This window comes from Callospermophilus lateralis, chromosome 10 (genome assembly GCF_048772815.1).
Source record: "Callospermophilus lateralis isolate mCalLat2 chromosome 10, mCalLat2.hap1, whole genome shotgun sequence".
Taxonomy (NCBI): Eukaryota; Metazoa; Chordata; class Mammalia; order Rodentia; family Sciuridae; genus Callospermophilus; species Callospermophilus lateralis.
In genome coordinates, this window is record NC_135314.1 from 69525194 (window position 1) to 69549183 (window position 23990).

A 23990-nucleotide genomic window follows, 5' to 3' on the forward strand; every position below is an offset into this window, starting at 1 on the left:
GACACTTCATCTTAGCAATGTCTTTCATAAATTATGTTCTAGTCTTGTCATAATATATCAGATGAGAAATAAAACCATTTGTTAGTTGGCAAGGACATTTTCAATGGGGCGCAGAGATGAATTCTTCTTTTAAAAAAATATCACAGGGCTGGGGATGTGGCTCAAGCGGTAAAGCACTTGCCTGGCATGCACGAGGCGCTGGGTTCAATCCTCAGCACCACATTAAAAACAATAAAGATGCTGTGTCCACTAAAAACTGAAAAATAGTAAAAAATTCTCTCTCTCTCTCTTTAAAAAAAAATATCACACTTCTGGCCTGTATTGAACTTGTGGTCAGTTAAAATCTCAGATTTATTTACCCACATAATATACTGGTTGGTTTCTCATATATATTTTGTACCTAGAGGCAAGACATTTTTCTTTTTTTAACAGTACTGGGGATTGAACCCAGATGTGCTCTAACCACTGAGATACATCCCCAGACTTTTATCAATTACTTTTCTTTTGACACAGGACCTTATTAAATTGCCCAGGCTGACCTCAAACTTGCCATCCTCCTCCCTGGAGAATCCGAAGCTGAGGACACAGGAGCAGAAGAAAGGCACTCTGTAGCCATCCTCCTCCCTTAGCCTCCCAAGTAGCTGGGATTATAGGTTTGTATCTCTGCACCCAGATAGAACTGCATTTTTTTTTTTTTTTTTAAATATCTGTGTCTTTGTCTAAATCTTGGGCAACAATGTTGAGTAGGGTATGGATCAGGACAGAGCCTTCTGGTACTTCTAGATCCCTTTCATTGGGTACTTCTTAAATATTAATAATCTTCAGAATCTAAGAATGTTTAATAATCCAGTCTAAATTTCTTCCATTTTGTTCACTTGGACGTTGTATCTGTCAAGTCTTGCTGAAATTTAGATAGAGTATGCCAACAGCATTCTCTAAGTCTGCTTTATAACTATAACCATACCAAATAGAAAATAAGGTTGCCCTGTTTCTAGTCAGAGTCTAACTAGGCAAACAGAAACAACTTAAAAGCCTACCTAGCAGAGGGACTTTAATGTAGGGAACAGTTTGCTACACAGGTCATGAACAACTAAAATGACTAAACAGCAAACTTGAGGCAACCCAGGGATTAGTACCAGCAGGAAGCCAGAGTGAGACAAAGAGGATAAAAGTGTTATTGAAGCCAAAGGCCAGGTACCCAGTGGAAGGCAGAAGCACACTAACCCTGACATGTCTTCACCCCTTCCCTACACACCCTCATCTCTCCCATCCCGACCCCCTACCAGTGTTTCCCACTGGATACCAGGAACAGTGGAAGCTGAGGACACAGGAGCAGAAGAAAGGCACTCCGTAGCCATTTGGGATATAAAGGTAGCAAGCAATGCAAACAGCCTAAGCCTAATGCAAACAGCACGTGTGACAATGGCCTTTGTAAGTGAAACTTTGATAATTCCCAGTTTTCATCTTCTTTTCTGTGAGTTCAAACATTATTCAAATAGTTTCCAATATTTCTAGAAATTAACAGCCTACATTTGAGGAATTATACTTACTTTTGTTGAAAATTAGATTGAAATTTATCTCTATTTGTTCTCATTAAGTTCTATTTCTACAACTTGTTGAAGGTTACCAAAAGTGAGATAAATTTCATTTGTGAGGTCTTGCAGTATCCTACAATCTTTTTTTTTTTTTTTTTCCCCTGCTGTAGAAAACCTGAATTAGCATGCCAGGATCATGTTATTCCAGCTTTTTCTAACTAACTTAATACATACTTGTCTTTTTTCACTAATATTTTCTCAATGAACATAACATTCCTATCCCCTCCCCACACTGGTGGCAAAACACTTATTAAAAGTTTTGCCTTTTTCTTCTTCTAATCTAGACACAGCCAATTTCCTTCTAACTTTAGTTCTAAACAGTTAAAAACAGTCATAAGTTTGCTTTGTTTCCTTCTTAGTTTTTGCCATACACATTTCATGCAAGATTCAGGACATTTTTTTCCTACTAATTGATACTATTCTTTTGTATTCCTCCTTGGTTACTTATTAAATAAAGTTCGTATTCTTCTATAAATACATTCATTAGTATTTGTAGATTTAAAAAATTTGAAAACCTCTTCCTCATTTTTCCTTTTGCTGAATATATATATATGTACCACAAGTGTGTGTGTGGCAGGGAACAACAGACGGACAGAGACAGACTCTTAGGGATCTTGGGCCTTGTTTCATGGTAGATCCTATTTGTATGTGCAGTTCCTGAATTTTTTGAAACTCACTTTTCCTTAAGTCTAAAGAATATATTTGACTCTCTATGGCATTGTTTGTTCAAGCATCTTCTTATGAGCACCTTCAGTTTCCTATCCATCACTACAAAAATCACTAAAGATAAACTCCCCAATTTGTTTTTTATTCTTTTCCCCCCTTCACCATAATAGGCATCTGAATATGACATAAACAGAACCTGGGAATAGTGATGGATGTAATAACTCTAGCCTTTGCTCTTGCAGATGGACAAATTCTGTGTTGAGAAGCAGTGTCCAAAGGCAGAGATTCTGAAGCCAGGCTGTCTAGGATACTTACTGTGGGCTTTGCCACCGACAGCCTATGTTCATTGAAGGGGCCATTGCCAAGTAAGATTATTCATAGGATTTAACTAAGTTTTTCTGTGCCTCAGTTTTCTACTCTATAAAATGTGGATGTTAATATTTCTTGCCTTAGGAATACTGTGAAGTCCAATGAGTTGCACAGATATAGAACTTACAAAATAGTACCTAGTCTATACTTTCTCTATAGAAAGAAAAAAACAGTATTGTGATAATCAGCCCTCTGGGGCTTATGACATAGAATAAATGCTAGAAAAAAGTTAATACTATTATTATTAGTAATAATAATATTCACATTAATATCAATCAATAGCATGTGATTGCCTTTGTAGATTAATTATATTGTTCTGATTTTTCATTCCAGCGTTGAATGATTCTGAAGTGGTTGAAAAGAAACATATCAAATGAATCTAGGCTAGGAAGATCTCAAATCAGTACCTTTCACCAAGCAACTCTAAAACACAAGTGGGTTCATTTCTACTTTTGAGTTTATCTACTTATGTCCACTTTGGGTGCATATATCCATACTTTAGCCAACATGAGAATATACATATATACTACATTACATACACATGCATAGATGTGCACACAATTACACAATGGACATATAAGAACACAAACTGATGTTTACTCAAGGTAACAAAAATGCATTATGGGGGGTAGAGCTGTGGCTCAGTGGTAGAGTGCTTGCCTAGCATGTGTAAGACCACATATAAATAAAATAAAAATAAATAAAGGCCCTTTGACAAAAATGCATTATGGGAAACACACAACTAATGGCTATTATTAATTTAGTCTAGTAGAGGGTTGTTATTAATCAGGTCTTGAAATAGTGCATGACATAGTAAATTACATTTATTGTTCTAGTATTATTTTAAATTAAAAATAATCTTCTTTAAAGTGAGAACAAAATATCATCTAGACATCCTCCAGAAATGGAATCCCCATGACTACATTCAAAGAAGTTAAATGCTAATGCTTTAAATCAAAAGATGGGCATAAATATTTGATTCTTAGTGTATATTCCATCAGGAACTACTCTGTTTTTTATAACAGAGGGCATAAAATGTATTCTGTTCACCTTTGTATTCTCCAAGAAGGCATTCGACAGATAATTGTGTTAAATTGAATGGTTCATTAGTTCTTAGGTAACTGAGGAATCTAAAATGCATTCTGATTCAAACCTGGAGAGGTTACTTTAAAAGTCTATGAAAAACAATGCTAATTATGACCATGCTACTGCTAGGCTTAGATAGGCAATCACAGTGTCCTTAGTTACACCTCCCAAGAGCACCAGTGAAAATTAATCACAAATATTTAAATTTTACCTCTGCCAACAGAAACCACACTGAGATTCCTCCCTGTTCTGTATAGTCAGAAACGCCTGGTGGTGATATGCTGCAAGAAATGTGATTCATTCCCAAAAGAAAAACAAAAACTGATAATGTTGATACCAAGGTCCCAAGGGTATATGCTGAACCCAGTATAAAAAAAGTTAATTCTCTTCAAAGTGATTATGAAGGAAAAACGTGATAGAAATGCTGAAGGGTGAGATAAAGCATGCTGTGGAGGGATTCTGTTTTATGTTCCTGGATTCAGGGAGGCTGCCATTTTTAGTTTAGGAAGACCACACTGGGTATGAGTTTTGTTACTAGGTGCTAGCTTTAAAGGAATAATAAACCTCTGCTACCACCAAGCTTATCTCTTTAAATCAGGGACACTCTAAATGTATTCTTTTCTAAACATGTTAAGATATTGATTCATTTCTTCAGTGTGTCCTGCTTGAAAAGACTTTGTGAAATGATAATTCATGTATGCTAGGATAAGAATACCACAGGAGAAGCCATATAACTGGTATGAAGAGATGGTAACTAGTTCCAAAAGGTACCATATTATTTTACTCTTAATTATACTTACTTTCGTTTTCTATTATGAAGGAGTCAGCTAAATTTAAAAAAAGGCAGTATGAAAACAGACCTGTGGACATTAATCAAGAAGTTTCTATTTCAAAACCTCTGCTTTTTAGTATAAAACAAATGTTTTACAGCCAAGGTATGTTTACAATCATTTTGTACTGACTTATTATCTGCCAAAACAGATAGACATAACCCTAGGATGACATTTAGCAGTGTTTTCCAAGAAATGCACTTTTCTTATAATTAAATAAAACCATAAAAATACATACTGGTTGACAGTTTCTAAGAAAAAACAATAGCACTGCTGCTAAGAAAATTACATTCTCTTTATCATAAAAGATAACTGGTCACAGAACACTGGTCTAAGCTTCCCTTGACACTGGAGTCTGGGCATATTAAATAGTACTCTATTTGGTTTGCTAAAACAGTTCACCCAGGTGAGATTTCAGATAGGTTGGTGGTGGCTGTTGTTCACAAGGCCTGCTCTCTGCTAAAATCTCCCCTGAAGATGTTAAAGGTAGTCATTAACACACATTTTGTATCTTAGTTCTTCCAAACTTAAGTTTGTCCAATTGGGAATGCAATGAAAAGTTCAAGGAGTTTTCTAAAAAAAACTCACAACTTTGCATAAAATGATAAGAAACATCACATTCAAATAAAACGTCTTAAATGAAGTTTTAAGTATGAGAATTCATTTCTACAATGACTCTAGGAGGAACTGAAATAATATCAGCAGGTTTATGTTCTGGGCTTGAGGTCTGTTAATTGATAAAAACGTGAATAATATAAGAAAATTTGAATGGAGTCATATTTCAATCAAATACAACCAATAACTGGCAGTGATGAAATGAGACTGGGGGAATCACAGTCAAGTAAGATTATTGATGGGATATCATTGCTTGCCTTCTTCCATGGCTCCCTTCCTCCCTGTGGTACTGGGGATCTAACCGAGGGCCTCAGAAATTCTAGATAAGTGCTCTGCTGTTGAGCTACATCCCCAGCACTTTTATTTTGAGACAGCATCTCATTTAGTTGCCCAGACTTGCCAAAATCTTTTGATCCTCCTTGCCCCGGACTCCATAGTAGCTGGAGGAATGTACACTGTTGCACATCCAGCAACAGTGGCTTTTTAAAAATGAGTCATAATTTTTTATGATTAAAAATTATAATAGTAATAACATTATAACATTTTTACAGATGCCAGAAGTAGTTCCTCTTTACCTATCCATTTGATTTTAAGTGGCTTTAGTGAGAAGAGGTTGCCCTCTGAAAATGTCTTCATCCTTTTTCAATAACTTTTCCAGTTCCCTTGAACCCACCAGACCTATAATTTTTCTTTTTCACATATGATTATATCTGGAAAAATCCAGCATTCGCTTTCTTCAGCTTCATCTATACATGTAACTAGGGTAATAAACTGAGATAAAAGTATAACATAGACAGCAGGTACACAGATCTAACTTCATGACTGTCTTTTTTTAACCTTTCTTTCTTCTGTGCTCACAGGAACATGGGTATTTGCTTTCCAAACTCAACTACTTAGCTAGCAACTTCCTCTCTTCTCGACTCCTTGTGTATGAGAATTCCTCAACTGTCTCTTCCCCCTCAACATCTTTCATCTCTTCCTTTCTCTATCACAAAGCATCTTACCCTTTGTTTGCAAACATCTGGGCTTCCTGAAGTAGGGTTCCAAATCAGGGTCAAAATTCTTGAAGCTATCTTTTTTATCACACACTCAGGGTCAAAGTTGGAGTCAATTCTTTTTTTCCTTTGCCTCTCACTTGTATTCAATCATGAAATCTATTTGAAAACCCTGAAACCTTCCTCTGACCTGTTTCTGCCTTACATTCCCAGTATCTGCTCCTACAAGATCTGATATCCACAGAGGTTTCCACTCCATTTCATATACAGTTCCCAGGAGTATCTCTTCATGTCCTGCTTTTCTCACTCTCTACACCTGTCAAATCTTCAATGACTCCTTATTATTTTTCAAGAACAAAGTTCTTTGCTGTGCACTAAATATCCTCCCAATCTGACTAGAAGCTACACTCTTCATCTTTCATAAATCTCCTAATGCAGACCTCTACTCTTGCCTATTTGATTTACTTATTGCCATCTAACTGTCTCCTTTGCTTGCTTTATATCTCTTTGCTTTTATCTCCCCCATCTCTATATTTAATTATGCATGAGTAACAATATCCACTTTATATGGTCAGGTATAAAAGAGGGAATAGGCAAGCATTAAGTGGATGATGGCAACGATTGCTGGCCTCAAGAGTCAAAGCTCATCAGAAAAGGAAGAGGACAGTGTCATTTGAAGAGCAAATACCAAAGAGGGCAGCACTAATCAGCTCTGACCAATTATTCTCACAGAGGAAGGCTGACCCAGTGTCTGCAAATCCTCTAAATTTTTAGAAGCAGCCAGAAAGCTGCATTTATTTGAAATATAATTTTAAAATACTAGTCACTAATTGAAATGTGAAATATAATACAGGTCAACAAAATGTGTGCCAAATAAAGTATATCTGCCAAATGGAGGTGGCCCAAAGGTTGCTACTTTCAATTTCTGGTTGTTTCTAAATGACTCCTTTATCAAGAACCACCTTAATGCTCTTTTATGTTCTCTTCCTTGTGCTTGGTCCCTAGAACATTTCTGCCAATACTAATTTCTACCTTTTTTTAGTTTCACACATCACGTATCACTCTTAAGTAGTTTCATCATTTCACTACATGATTCGGTGTAAAATATAATTCATTCTTACTCTGTAACTTTAAAAATATTATCTCTCTGCACCTAGAGAGTAAGCTCCTCCAGGACAGGAGCTGTAGAGCTGTATACCAAACTTTCCTATAACACTCAGCATCTTCCCAAAGCACACTCACGAATAAGCATTTATTTAAGGGTATAAGATATATCTTGGCAACTTTAAAAGTACAGACATTTTTCTAAAAAGGAAATATAAGCTCCATTTCTTTGACAGCAGTCTTGAACATCTGTCATCTTTTTCAGCTACACACATATGTGTAGGAGTAAGCTGTCTTCCATGAGACTTCACATGCCTATAAGAAGCAATATGCACAGTCTTCTTTAAATATTCATCAAAACAAGGCAACAGAACATCCCAGTGTGTAAGAGCATGGCAATGGAGACAGACTGTTTGGGTTCCTATCTGGACTCTTTAACACTGCCCATGTGACCTTAAGCAAGTTACCTAACTTCTCTGTCATTTGGTATATGTCAAAAGAATGACAATATTACCCACCTCAGAGGATAGTTCTGAGAATCAGTACATGTAAAGTTCTTAAAATAATGCCTAACACAAGTAGATATTCAATGTCAGTTGTTATCATTTTAGGTTAGAAAATAAAATTCATTTGCTGAAAAAAATCCTACCAAAAATTTAATCTAAAGTACATTTAAAATTATTCAGAAGTATTATGAGTAAAACTAGTAACAGTCTTTTCGGGTTTACACTCAGTCCCTACTCTATACTCCATACTCTGAACACCAGCACTATACTATGTCTGGAGATAAAGTGCTCCTATACCACTAATCTTATATGCTTTACAGATTTTGGCTCTTACTGTACTAAAATATGTGTTTACATACATTTGCAGGTAATTTCAGCAGCCATACTATTATTGGCATGGAACAGACTGTTATTGTCTGTTCGAATAAACTATCCCACTTATTAATTAGACAAGGGTGGTCTTTAAGTATATAATTTTCTTTACTGAAATGTATAGGTAAAGTTATCTCTGAATTTCTTCAGACTGTCTTCCAACTAAAGCAACTGTAATACAAAAAGACCACATTAGGGAGGAGGCTTTGCTGCTCTTTATATGATCTGTTCTAATTCATCTCCAAACAAATGGAAACCAATATATTATAGTATTTGCACAATTCAAGTTAACTGATTAACTGAACACCACAAACCTCCTGGGGGTTCAAACAAAAAGGACTGTATTTTTCCTAATTTGTTGACCTCAGCAGAAATCTCTTAAAAATAAACAAAATAAATTCTAGAATTTTCAGCTATTAAAAGTCTACCCATCAAAATGCCAATCATGTGCCTAAATCAGGTCCTTCCCTAGGGCATCATCTCTTGGCTGCAGGGCCATGGGAACATGGGGAGGGGTGAGTCCTTATAGCATCAGAACCAAGAGCACAGGCCTATCCAAGTCTCTTTGTGCCTTTTGTTGAGTTCATCCAATTTTCTTTTTCCTGCCAGGTAGGTACAGATCACAGCACTAAATACACATCTAAAACATTTTTTGCTGCTTGCCAAGGAGAAGACAGTTAACAACAACTCTGGCTTTAGAAGATCTGCTCACGAGAATGTGGTTGGGGAAGGGTGAGTGCTTAGTTTTAAGCTGATTTCTGGCCTTTCACAAGGTCTGAAGCCTCTGGTTTAGTCATAGAAGACAGCAAGATAAAACTAACTGCCCATGGTTACGTCTTTTGTTGGTCCCTGCTAACTCTACAAAAGAGTCCATGACTTTCTCAGGGGGATGCCATAGGAAAGGGTGATATACAAAATATTTAACAGGGCGACATGCCAATTATCATAAGGAATGTGGCTGAAGGGCTGGAAGATCCCTTCCTGTGTCCTATAGTTGGTGGAAGAATCAGGGGAGTTTAGGGATGCTGGCCAAGTTGTGGCGAGGGTACTCAGGGGATTGAGTCACAAGCTTTTTACCAGTAGTAGAAAAAACACCTGTACGTCATCTCATTAAACTCAACACAAACCAGCTGAATGCCACTCCTGCCACAGGGTGTGCATCAGAGTACCCCCAGCAAAGGCATCTTCATTATATTTTTCCCTCTTGTGAAAGACTGTTCCAGATCTGTTCTCTATGAATTCCACCCCATTGGCCTCCAGTGGCCTCTTGTCTGATCAAACCAATCAATTTTCTATGTACTCACTTGACCCTTGGGAAACACATCTTTACAATGCTAAAACTAAGAATATAGCAGGCCATTCCAAGTTTCTCACTGCTGCCAACTTCCTTTGGTCTCTTTTTGCTGGCGGATGCCATAGCAAATTTATGTCTAAAACATTTCTTGCTTTTTGTAAAGAACGAGAAGATACTTCTTGAATGTTCCTCCCTCAATCTTTAATAGTGGTTTCTCCTGGATCCCAGACAGGTCCCTTGATGGGGCAGGGGTAAAGAACAGAAGTTACTTCTATCCTTTCCTCCCAAGGAAAGAGAAAAGCAAGGTATGTTCCAGATGACCACAACACCCATGATGTCTCCTCACCTAGGGATGACTTAAGGGTTGTAGTGGGGATGAGAGGCCTCTCAAAGTGTAAGGGATACTAACTGGATTATAAACCCCACGAGACAGGTCCAGTCAAAATCGAAAGGCATTTCTTGATGAATTTCCCCTTGGAATATATAAATTTAAAGCTGTCTCCTCAGATTCCAGGTAATAGCATGAGGTCTACTCAACAGGAAAAATCCTCTTCAATATCTTATTATACTTACTTTTTTTGTTAAGAGGCACCAGAATAATTAAATATTCTATTTTGCTAAAAAAAAATGGGATAAAAATTAAGGATACATTTATCTACTAGTGATTATTTGACAATGCTGATTAATCCATTGTACATATATCTATGTTTAATCAGAAGGTGGAAAGGCTTTAGGATGTCATTCTAAAATGTACTCTTGGTATTGTGGCATCATATTCATGTGGTGCAAATAATAATGTGAAAAGAGTTTCTTGGTAGATTATTTTTTAGCAACCCTGTTTCATCAAAAGCATATATTTTTACTCAAATATTAAAAAACCTAAGTCTGAGTATAAGCTGATTTGCTATAATTGGAATAGGCTTATTTCCGTCATTTTACCCCTTTAAAATATGATTCCAGCATTCAAACATCTGTTAAACCATAGCATCTGCTCCATATTTGGGACGCATCCCTACAAATTAGAAGAATGTTCTTTTTAATGAGCTCTGATTTAATAAGGAATCTTTTTTTTTTATGACTGGAAGAAAATGAGAAGACAAATTCATTTAGCACTGCTCACAGCTAAGTATCCCAAAGGATCACACATTTCTAACAACAACAACAAAAGGTTTATAAAAATAAATATTGCATGTTGAAAGAAGTTTTTCTAAGTAAACATTTTATGTTTATATATATGTGCATGTACACACATAGACAAATTATATAATCAGAAAAATCAGAGGACCCATACACACATTATCATTCAAGGAAAATAGTTACTTCCTTCAAATGTCTAGTCCTAACAAATTTTGCAGTTTAGAAAATTCATGACCTCTGTCTCTTTGTTTACTAAGATTTGTTTACAAGTCCAACTCCAAAGGATCCCTCTTTGTTGGATCTTCACTGTTTCAGTTGTGTGTGAGGTAGGAGTTTACAGTGACTCATGCAGTTCTTTTTAGAACAATTCCCTGCTGTCTCCCTAAGTTTTTCTCTGAGTTTTCCAGCCATTCGAAGCCCTCCATTTGAATCTGAATTTGTCTTACACAAGCAGCACATCAGCTCAGTGTCAGACAACAATGGGTTGGTTTGTTCCACTGTTTATATACACTACTATTTCAGGCCTTTGTATTTTTATATTTCTAATATGAATCTGGCTAGACTTTAAAAACTTGATTTAAAGACATTTAAAACTTCCCAATGTTTATGATACAAACTACCATAAAATTTAGAAATTTTAGGAAATTGTATGCCATCTCATTAAGCTTAATACATTACAAAGACTATATAAAAGAACTGTATCACCAAAGAGCTCAGAGGAAACTCACTGGAAAAAAAAGCCAGAAAAATAAGAGAATGGGTTTGGTAGAAAAGCTTTTTTATCATTCATTCACTCTGTACTTTGTAATTCATTGCAGGGAAAACTATGTCTATAGTGTCCTGGTGCTGAGAACATTCCTTCCACACGTTCCCTTGAGGCAGAGTGGTCACACCTGGCAGAGCAAGCCACTGTGCATGCCCAACAACAACTGCTTCTGGCACCTTCCTACCTGACCCATCACCCACTAAGGGAGGGCTCTGTCTCTTGCAGGCTTTATAAAAACACATTTTTTTTTTTATACTTTCTCAGTGGAATGAGAGCATTTTATATCTATGTCACATCAAAAAGTACAAGTGTTAGATGTTATAAAAATATAATGTTAGACTATGCCAGTGAATCCTTCACTTAAAAAAAAATTAAAACATCAACCTGGTTTAAAAGTAATGCCTTCTAGAAATTTAAAGATGGTTGAAGAGAACAGAGAAAAGTAGTAATCTAGTATGTTAGTCAGCTTTTTCTCAAAGTGACTAAAATACTTGACAAGAACAACTTGGGGGAGGACAAGTTTATTTTGGCTCAGTTCTAGGGTTTAGTCCATGGTCAGCCGAGTCCAATGCTCTACACCCAAGGTGAGGCAGAACAACACAGTGGAAGGGCATGGTGGAGAAGCAGAGCTCCTCGTGGTAGCCAAAAATTAGAGAGAAGGAAGCAGGTAAAGGACAAGGAAGATGAACCCTTCTAAGACACAACCCCCGTGACCCACCTGTTCCAATCATACCCCACCTGTTTATAATTACGACCCAGTAAGCCCATTCCACTAACAAGGCCCATCCCTCTTATAATCTAATAATTTCACCTCTGAGCATTCCTGCATTAACTCAGGAGCTTTTGCAGGACATCTCACATCCAAACCGTAACACATGGGCTATTCTGTGCTCCACTGGACTTACTTAACTAAAGAGACAAAAAAAAACCCTTATTTTAAAATATTACCTTTGAAAATAGATTTTGTGATATCTCTGCATAACCTTTCTTAAGCTTCATGACTTCTAGTACTGAAATTCCTTTTTCATAAATTAAAGGTTAACTCTCATTGTTGAAAATTAGATATAACACATTTTATGGTCAAAGGTGAGATGTACAGTTTATGGAACAGTTATAATTATTTTGTGATTTCCACCTCTGCAGATCTTATCTCAATATATTCACAATAACTTGCCTCTGCCAGTTGAAAGAGTGCAGACTTCCCACAGCGTTTTACAGGCTCAGCACCACCCAACTGTGAAGTGTTTGAAGAGATCTATATCAAAAACAATTGACATAAAGAACATTAATTATGATACCAGAATCTTTGCCTTCCATCTATACACATATAAGAAATTTCCTTCGTTTATGGGAATATTATTGCTCCCAAGTACCAAATAACTTTGAACACATCATATTCGGGATGATCATTTTAAGAACTATTTTACTACTGTCATATATATAACTAATTAGAACAAATTGGTGGGGGGGGGGCGAGAAACTATTTTGGCAGCTCCAAAATAAAAATAAATGGGGCTGAGGTTATAGTTCAGTGGTACAGCGCCTGCCTAGCGTGTGTGAGGCACTGGGTTCGATTCTCAGCACCACATATAAATAAATAAAATAAAGGTCCATCAACAATTAAAAAAATAATAAAAACAAACAAACAAAAACAGGTGTCTCTATAGTGCCCATTTAATGACAAGAGTATTATCTTGCACATTCCAGGTTTTAACTCTAGAACCTTAAAAAAGATATGCATTTCCATTTCCAAATATGAGTTCACAAATTCATCAATAGGCCAAAAATAAAAGAGATTTAGAGTTATTTTGCATTTCAAGCAATTGGCTAATTTTTAAGAAAATATTTGGGATCTTTGTGGAAAGACAGCATCAAGTGAATCAACAGATTTTTTTGAGAATACATGCTAGGCAATAAATATGGTAGGCAATATGACAGGAGCTGAGGAAGCTAAAAGTTTTTTTTTATAAACACTGACCCTGGCTATGTTGCAAGTACACTCAAAGACTGATAATCAAGGACAGGAATCCAAGTTGTATAGTTGTACAGACCTATGCTATGTTGTGGTACAATGATATACATAACATTACATTGACTGCATATTTTTCTGGCAATTTGGTTAAATGGTGTCTGGGCACAGATAAAAAAAATGAATAGCACTGCCTTATTTTCATATGAAAACTTCATTTTCAATTTCTAGTCTCAGTAAGAGCTGAGAAAGATATACACATTCTTCTCCTGGAGAAGTTCTATCATGGTTAGCTATGGTCTACACTTTCAGGTTCTTTGTGATTCTGAATTCTTTCCCAGTTCAGACAAAGCTGTTTCTCAATTGTTCAGGAGATAACCCTGCCTGATGAATAACCTTACAGGTGACACCCAGGACTCACAGGAGATTCTAGAAGTCCTACAAGGACTAAGTGCTCACTGCTAGAGCAATTTCTCCCCAAGAAATCCTGCTGAGTAGAGCCTTTGTAGAAGATATATTTAAACATCTATAAAGCCCATCATAAAAGGTAAAGTTTAAGAAAGTCATGAGGACACTTTCTTCCACCAGGTGCAATTGGTTTTAACAGAGGCCTCCCATATTTACTCTGATCATTTGCTTTCCTTTAGAAGATGACTTATGGGGTTTCAATCTTTCTGAGGTTTGGAATATTTTCCTCTAGCCAAATTTTTACAAATAAATGTCACTTCTAGTTTTTTAATATAAGCTACATTCAATTACTTATCATTAGACTGAGAGAACTCTTAGTGACTTTAGGAATGAGGTAGTGAACATAAACGACAGTTCTTTGAATTAAGTTTGTAGAACTAAAGGGAGATGGCCTTTGTTACTTTCTGCTTTCTTTGAATTAAGGTTATAGAACTGAAGGGAGACAGCCTTCGTTACCTTCTGCTTTGTGGATTTAATTCAAATAATGAAAACTTTTAAGCCTCATTTACTTTACCTTCAATATGTAAACAACACCTGCCCTGTATTACATTAGACAATAAGATTTCATGTTAGTGAGCAGCAGTGCTGAGGTCATAATTATGCTCTCAATATGAGATACAATTATTAGTACTCATGAGTTATTATGAACACTGGTAAACATAAACCCTTTTAGTACAATTCCAAAAGTTGGTTACGAACTGAAATCGAGCAGAGTTAAAAAACTGTAAAGCCTGAGGATACTACTTATATTCGATTTAGTCATTTGTAGAATAGTATACTTGCTGCACAATTAAGAATTGCTGAAGGACAGGACAGAGCGGCACTACACAGCCCAAGCTGTTTTTCTAGTTCTTCCACTGGCTCCCTCTGCTGTCACTTTTATTGCATAGGTCTCTGCTCCAGGGCTGTGTTTGTTTACTACCACATATCTTGTGCCTAATGCAGAGCACCGCTCTGTGAAGAACTAGACTACACAGATGCATTATCTGGTCTCCTTCCATTAAGGCACAGCTTCTTGACTTGAGTGGAGGACTGAAATGGATCTTTGCCTTCCAAAAGGAGCTCCCTATGTTAATGAGAACAGCTTTTCTCATTGCCTCTGGGAGGATTTTTACCTATTTATAGGTATAGGGCTGGGGTGAGATTTTATGCTTAAGGTTGCTAGAAACCTGATTTCCAAAATGGCATGTGGGGGAGGTCCAACACTTCCAGAATCTCCTAACAATAAAATTTTTGTGGAAGGACTCAGTGGTATCAAAGATGTGTTTCCTAAAAATGTCTTTTAACTTCTTAATTGGGGTGGTAGGTTAGTGGAAAACTGGACAGATGTTAATTCTGATGGCTGAATCCTTACCTGAATTTCTCTGCAGCACCTTGGATTCTATTACTACAGTAGGGTCCTACTTCTCAGGTCACTCTCCTTTGCTAGCTCTTCTTTCTACAGTGTTCTTTAAAGGTTGTTTTCCCCTTAGGGCTTTGTATCAGAGCTCTCTTTTTATGTCACACATGTCCTCTCAGGACTCTCATCTACACTAGTAGTTTTGATCTTAGCCACTGCTTGCACAGTGCTGATTTCTTGTATTGCCACTCTTCACCTCCACTAATAATCTCCTACTTAAGAGACATTATCCTTTCAGGTAAGAACAACATAGTTAATGTTAGTTTTTCAATGAATGTCCAGCAATGGAGGAAGTTCACGTTTGATGATAGATGGCATCACTAGAGGGTAATACTGCATAGTTATGTTCATGGCCATGCTTTTTACTTTCCTCAAATTGGATGGTGCTTGCCAGTCTATTAACTCCATTTTAGTCTCTATTTTGACTATTATGTGATAGTCAGATAAACAGTACTCATCCATAAAGGTTGGCAAAATGGTGGGTGAAAAAGTACATGAGGTAAGGCAAAGAGCTAAGAAAAATTACCACTCTAGACATTAAATTACTAATTTTATGTTTGTCTAAGGTAGACAAATGCACCAAGGAAACAGGTGGTAATGATCAGAATAAAAGTAGGTAATGGTGGAATTTTTTGCAAGCACAAGGGGTATCATAAACATTGTAGCCTTGGAGAAAAATGACTAATAATTGTTGAATGAATTAAAAAATCAAAGAACAAATGTACAATATGAGGACAACTGGTCTTCCTTACCTTTAAAGGAGTATTAACAGTTCCAATAAAATACATAATATGTCCACTAATTAGTTGCAGTGTAAGTGTATGATGTTTTTTATGAAGTGTACTATTCCATAACATATTTGGAATTCATGGAAATGTTTTAAATTTGGACTTAATGTTTATATCCAATTGTGACAAAACCTTAAATTTTTTGAGATTATGCTTGTACTTTTATCGACAGTATCTTCTAAGGAAAGTTTTAATGTCCAGATCTAAATTAGCGCTAAACCATCTAAATTAGCTCTCTGGTTCTTTAAAGTAAATATGTAATTTTTCAATGCAAAGATCTACTCTACCACAGAGAAGAGAATGAGAATTGGTCATGGCTTTTAGGCCTGATAAATAATGGAAAACAACAGGTCCCTCTCTGGCATTGTGTTTGGTCATCAGTCTTCAGTAAACCAGATCTAAAAAGTGACTGATGTGTCATTCTACCTGTAAACAACAAAAGATGCAGACAGGGAACTCATTCTGACCAACTTAATGAATCAGAGCCTGGAAACACGGAGTAATAGCAAATTGGATGAGCTGAGATGAATCTGGATGAAATACGAATGTCAATATGGAATGAGAGACGGGCAGAAATGGGATGGGATGCAAGTCTCTGCATTCTGTTATTTCTTTCTAGATCCAATAAAGTAGATATATTATTTTCTTCCCTTTAATGTAAACATTCATAAGAAATATATAAACAAAATGTGCTTTATTGAGTTTCCTGGTTCCATATAGGTTAATAACTTCGATAGGCTTTAAAACTATGGTTAAGGAAAAAAAAATCCTTCTTTTTTGAAATAAAACACACACACACACACACACACACACACACACACACACACACACTATTTCAACCCAAAGAAAAGCCCAGGGCTTATTGATTTTTACAAAGTAGGTTTCTTGGACAAAAATATATTACACAATAAATGACCCATTTCTAAGAGATTGTATAGAAAAATCTCTCCAAGAGTTTGTATATGAAATTAGCAGGAATGGTTTCAAAGGATTTTGGATGCCTGATTTTAAAATAACATTAAAAAATAAGTACATTAAAACATCTAACTGAGGGAGCTGGGGTTGTGGCTCAGCAGTAGAGTGCTGGCCTTGCACATGTGAGGTCTTGGGTCCAATCCTCAGTACCACATTAAAAAAATTTTTTTTAAAAAGACCTAATTGATTCCTAAGTTATATGAACATTCATTTCTAACTAAGTAATAATCTACCAAATCCCTCTGAAAAGGGATGGGGGTATAAAGTGGTCCACTGGACAATTTTCAATTACATACCCATCCCTTCATCTTTTCCATCCCTTCCCCAATGAGGCCATACAGATATAGTAGAGTGCCAAAACAATCATAATTTAGTAATTTGGGGATTAAAAAAAGATAACTAGAGATAAGTGTCTTAAATTGTGGTTTCCTAAAAGAAAACCTGATGGCATACTCTCAGGCCCACACTTCCACTGATAAATTAAAAATTCTGGGAGTGAATTCACCTAGTCTTCTAGGTGACACTGATATACTTTAAAGTTTGTAAAGTTTTGTTACAAAATAATTAGAACAAGAATTTCATGAGATTTTTCCGTTTGTCAAAGGTGATGGTGTATCATGAGATATAAGAGCTTTAGGTATATCATCATAGTAATTATAGCCCATTTTGTTTCTACTGCAATATACATGCTCATGGCAGATTTTAGTAGATAATTTTATTAGTTTACCTAGCTTTTTGGGGGGGAGGAGGGTAGTGGGGATTGAACTTGAGCACTTGAGCACTGAGCCACACTCCCAGTCCTATTTTGTATTTTATTTAGAGACAGGGTCTCACTGAGTGCCTCTCCATTGCTGAGGTTGGCTTTGAACTGAGATCCTCCTGTCTCAGCCTCCCAAGCCCCTGGGAATACAGGTGTGTGCCACCACGCCCAGCTAGTTAGTTCTTTTTAACTTTAAATAAACAAGCCCAGTATTGGGCTGACAGAAGGTCAGATCAAGATTGAAACTTAGGCTTCTCTTTGTCATAAGAGGAAAATGACCAGACATATTATATATCCTTACAGTATCATGAACTTCTCTTACATGACACATATAACATTTAAAACTAACAAAAGATGCCATAACTTATTTAATTTGCTTAGAAATTTAAAGGGCTTATATCATCAACCTATGCAAAATATAACTAGGAAAGGTAATAAACTTAGAGCTGAGAATAGGGAATTGCATTGAATTCTAGAACATAATAGAAAACACTTCTTTACATTATCCATATTATTTCGGGTTTTCCATCATGCATGCCTTCCTATGTTACAAATAATTGAAACAGCTCCTAATAAGTTTTCAAATAAACAATATTATTAAGCTTCTTCAAATCCTACATACTCTTCTTGTCAAAAACCAAAAGTCCTCAGAGGCAAGTGCTCTTGAGCAGTGGGACAACTCTCAGATGTCAAATAAGTTCTTTTCTTTCTTAGAAAATAAACTTAATAAAATTAAGAGACAAGGAACAAATCCTCTAGTCTTCTGAAGAGTGTGCTAAGCAGCAAAGACGAATTACTTCAAGAGAGGTACAGGATCTCTTTCTGCAGAATCACAGGATAGTGCCTGTATAATATCAAAGTAGGCCCTTGGAACTGCCGCAGGGCTTCAGGGGATCCTAATGAATCTGATGATGGAATATATTTTAAATAACATCTAATCATGCTGTGGACACCAACCAAGACCAGCTCAGATATCTCACATTGACATTTTACATTAAGTTGAATACTCTTGGTAGTTAATGCATATGCAAATATCAGGTGTGTCAAAGTTGAGCCATTATACCTTTCTAATATTCTTGCTGCAGAATGGAGAATTTAATCAAACAGAATACATGGCAAATTCTGTTTTCAAGAAAATGTTTCTGAAAAGTTGGATGGGAATAGCTCAGTTATCAATATTAAAAATAACCTTAGTCAACATGCCAAAATTCTTTTTTAACTCTTTAAAAACTTATTAGGAACAGACTAATGGGTGTTGACAACCAGAGAAAAAGATGTGCTATTAAACAAAACCATTTTCCCATACACAGAAAACAACAGCCTATTTATCAGAATAGAAAATTATAATAAAATCCTAATTTATTCAGATTCATCAAGCAAATTGTTCTTTATGAAATGATAACATTATGTATTTTTGTCACCAGTTGTAAACAATAGCCCTCAGCAACTAAAGTGAATACTGTGGCAAAGAAGCCTAACACATAAGCAGCCTACTGCTGACACAAAGTCACAGTGGTTAACACAAGCATCCCAAGAGGAAGTAGCATTTTGGCGGGGAAGAGGGTAGATGAAAGCTTAATTTTTTTCTCTTTTTTTCAAAGGAAGATGCTAGATTTTCTCCTGCCAAAAGGATATTATTTTACATTTCATTTATGTAGTCCTCTTTATTCAAATGAATCACAGTAATTCAATACATCAATATTAAATAGAACAGAGCTGCTTCTCATTCTCTCAATCCTATTAAAAATTGCTTACTTTCTGATACGCATTTTTTTGTTGGAATAAAAAGGCAAAAGGAGAAAGACCTAAAGCAGGCAGCATCTTATTTTCATAAACCGTATGAGATTTATTATTTGTCACACAGTGCTCAACAGGATCGAGCATATGGTTGAGGCCAAGGTTCTGTGGCAAAATCAAGCATATCAGATCTGCTTCCTCAGAATATCAACAAGAAAGTACTCTCTAGCATGTGCTCTGTCTGGCTGACAAACTGAAGAAATCTGAGATCCTGCAAGAGCTAACCTGATCAAAGTCAGGGATTAAACACTAATAAAAACACTGGCTGCAGCTACATCACACCAAAAGCTAAGTACTGATGATTTAACAGGTCATATTCACCACTGCATCTGCTTTGAGAACGTTATTCATGAATTATAGCACCTAATTTCACTACTGGAAACATTTAACAAATCGGAATCTTCTGGCCTTCATGTTGACAGCAGTTTTTCTAAGCTTTTAAAATAAATTAAAAACAAGGTAAAATAAAATAAATGGATTACTGGTAAGTGCCTATTCTGAATGAGCTTAATGAATGTTTATAAAATGGGTATAAAATATGGAACTGACTCAACTATGATTATACCAAAGGCAGCAAAGAGCCATAAATATTCTGTGTATTACATTAATAATGGCAACAGCCATGCTTAAAGTTGACTGTACATTATTAAAATTCCATTTCAATAGTTTCTGAGATTAATATGTTTTCTGAGGGCAATAAACATTTAAAAAAAAAAAAAAAGAAAGCTTTACCTCTGCAAACTGAAACAAGGCTGATGCTTGACACTGTTTTGTAGGAGCATCAGGGTGGGATGTACTTGAAGATATCTGAAAGGAAACAAGTTGTTTTTAATGTACAAGGACATTTTCCTATATCAGACTGTTAGATTTTGTCATATATTTCCACTGCAGACACTTATAAAGATTAAGACATGAATCATCACTTTCAATCCCTTTTAGAAGAACAGTATAAATGATAAGAAGACAAAGGCCATGTTTCTAAAAACAAATGGTTGGAAAGAACCAAATGACAAAAGAGTTTGGCTTAGTTGCCATGTCCCTTGTAAAGGTATCAGGTATGCATCAAACAGCAGAGTTAAGGAGACCTACTAAAATGAATTTTTATATTTCTATGATTTTCAAAGAATATGTTATTAAAAGCTGGAGACTGCAAGGAAAGCCAGTCACTTTCTCTCACCCCTACATTATTCCCTGCAAACTGCTTTCTGCAGAGAAGCAGCTGTAAACCTGTTGGAACACATGGATGTGGGTCAGGGTATCTGGGACTGAATCTTAGCTGTTACTCACCAGCTACATGACCCAAGGCAGTTCAGCTAAACTTGTTTTCCCAACTGTAAATTAATGATGGTGATACTTTCTTTTTTAATGACTACTGATTATGGTGAGAAAAATGTAAGCCATAAAGTAGATAGGCCATAAAATACACAGCCTGGCACCGCATCACAACTTAGAAGTTGCTCACTAAATATGAAAAGCATTTTCTTTTTTTCAGAACACCTGCATTCTTCCACTCAACACAAACAAAACATGCTTTTGTGTCTAACAATAGATAGAAGATTCTGTCACACAACACTTGATGTTTAATGGAAAACTTTCGTTTCCATTGGGTAATCGTGGAAGCCTCTCTCAAACTTTGCTGAAAGCCATGTAGAAATACTTTCAAGGACATTTTGAGAGCAAGACAGTTACTAATTTTTGTCCCAATGTGAATAAAGCTTCTCTTCCGCTACAAAACAGGTTGAAAGTGAGTCACAAGAGCAGAAACCTTGGATATTGTAACTTCAGCCCATTCCCAGTCCCGCTGAAGCTTGCTTTCTTTATTAGTAACTGTGTTCCCCAATTCCATGGAAAGGTCCTTACTAAGCAATGAATGCAGCTCAACCACAAAGTAACTTCTAGAAAACTTAGGAAAATGGGTAAAATATAGTATCACAGTGATATTTAGGGATGAGAAAGGATTAAGAGAAAGATTGAAATTATTGGTTTTATTGATTGTTGAAGACATTAGGAAAATTTCAATTCTACTGTATTTTTGAATCAAATATGTATTTTTAGAATAAATCTCAATAAGAAGGAAAAAACAAATAAACCAAATCTTCCTCAGCACTCTAAATATAAACCAACCATCGTGAATGGATAAAATTAAATCAAATGTTTTGAAGACATTGAAGGGTAAAATTTTAGAACTTTTTTTTGTTCAAACATTACTGTGTTTGTTCAAACCACAAACACAGAAATCTCCAATGAATACCATGGGTAAGTGTGGTAGACTGTAAATATGAACCCACAGGATTTTCCTGAAGTCTTGGAAATTACAACCTCAGTAGGTCTTACTTCAGATATTACTTTTCATCTCTATTAACCCTCTACAAAACTTAGAAAAAAATAAACAGTTTATATAAAAGGAAAAGCCTAACCTACATTTCTTCAAGAATTAAATTGGTCAGTGAAAAAAAAAACAAACAAAAAAAATTGAACCAGTGCTATAATCCACCTTGTTTTCTGAAAATCATTTCATGAGTTCAAGCAAAAGGATATTTTAAAAAATTAATGTTGCGATAAGAAAAGATTTTAATTAATGACACAAATAGGAATGACTAAAATGCCTGAAGAAATATTAGACCAGGGACCTTTTAAATAGAAGCAATAGTATCAGAAATCTCATTGGAATCTTAAGTATGCTGGATAGATGATAAAAATGTTCATACGTTAATGTGTCCAAAATTTCATAGGAATTTTTAGAGATTTCACAAGATCTTTAGGGTTCAGGGATCATTCACTAAGAATCTCTGCTCTCAAAGTTGGGCCCAACTTTATCCAACACATCTACAACTACAATTGAAAGAGACTACATAAAAACTAGGTTATGTTAGCAATTGGAGTGGGGGTAACCAGGGACTGAACTCAAGGGCACTCAACCACTTAGTATATCCCTAGTCCTATTTTATATTTTATTTAGAGACAGGGTCTCACTGAGTTGCTTAGTGACTCACCATTGCTGAGGTGAGGCACTGGCTTTAAACTTGAGATACTCCTATTTCAGCCTCCCTAGCCACTGGGATTACAGGCATGCACCACTGCACCTGTGTGTTACATTGACTCTTATGGAAACAATGTGCAAAACAATTGGAATTCACGGAAGATCTCATAAAGGCAGAAAAGTGACAGATAAGCAGTCTTTGCAGCAAATATGTCTAACACTCTAGTGATACCAGGAAGGCATTCAGGAATATTCAGCCTGCTGTGACAGTGTCAGAAATACTTTTTTGAACTACAATATGTTCTCTATGTACAAAACTGTGGCAGGATGGGCAAATGCCAGGAAGGATGAGATTGGTAGAGAATGTCTAATGAAAGACAATTCAAATGATCAAGGGAAGATCAGGTAGTTTAAAGTTTGGGGTAGGGGGATCAACTGGAACTGATATAGGGTTTTAGGCTAAATAAAGATATTTTAGGAAGCAGTTTTAACCTATAAGCTTGCTATCAAGGATAATGTATTTTTTAACACCATCTCTTTGAACCAGTGTCAAAAGGCATTTTGAGAGAACAGGCCCAACTCATAAAATAACACTCTGAAAACTACCAACCTTGTGCTACAGTTTCAAGTAAGAGAAATTTAAGACAGGGTTGGGGGCAGGTTTGGGAGGGCTTAGGCAACAGCCACGAGTTGATTAAGTCTTCCTATTTATCAAATCAGCGACTTATGTTTAATAACTAATTATATTCATAAGTTTAAAATCCATGAATACAATTTAGTAATAAGGTTTAAGTGTAATAATACTTAGTTGTGACTTTAAAAAAGAAAACTTATACAAAACTCATAATTATTCCTTAACTAAGAGCTCTGGAGTTCCAAATATCTTTTAGAAGATTTGGTTCAATTTTTCCATTTATGGTTAACTGACTTCATTAATTTGATTCACTGTCATCTGTACAAGTTGAAACTTGTTTACAGTTTCCTTATTAATTTAGTATAAACTGCAGCATATTACCTCAGCAAACTGAAACAATGGTGACTTCTGACGCAATTCAGGGGATTCTGAAACATCGGGCCTGCAAGTACCAGAGGACATCTGAAACAAAGAAAAACAACATGAAGTTTACAGGAATGATAAGAGGAGGCAGATGCCACTTAAAACATTCCTATGCGGAGGAAAGAACAGTTTTATTCCCCCAATTTAAGGTAACACTGTAATAAAAATGCAGTTATTATGTACAGTTTTACACAAGTAGCCATTCTACTGCTAAATAAAACCAGAAATAGTAAGAGAGAAAATATTTAAAAACATGTCCCTTTGATCTCTTGGTTTTCTGCCACCAAACCCAAAGAATCTACTTCTTTCATGTTCTGTGTTTCCTCAGTATTTTCTATCACTTGACTACATGAAAACATAAATGAGATCTGACAATGTAACTCTTCTGGAAAAAAAAGCTAAAGTTAAATTCTTGTTTTCTCAGGGTTTCATGTATTTACAACACAAAACCTAATCTTGAGA

The 23990-nt window shown here is 35.9% G+C and overlaps 1 protein-coding gene across 7 annotated transcripts in view; it reads right to left on the reverse strand.

The window, feature by feature from the left end:
- Window positions 1–23990, reverse strand: part of Bbx (BBX high mobility group box domain containing) — a 266094-nt gene that overhangs the window by 36470 nt on the left and 205634 nt on the right. For all 7 annotated transcript variants that reach the window (XM_076867650.2, XM_076867649.2, XM_076867648.2 and 4 more), the window contains 3 exons: window positions 23487–23567; window positions 20224–20298; window positions 12510–12590 (listed from right to left, as the gene is read on the reverse strand). In XM_076867650.2, coding sequence (XP_076723765.1) covers window positions 12510–12590; window positions 20224–20298; window positions 23487–23567 — 237 coding nt within the window. The remainder of the gene's footprint in view (window positions 1–12509; window positions 12591–20223; window positions 20299–23486; window positions 23568–23990) is intronic.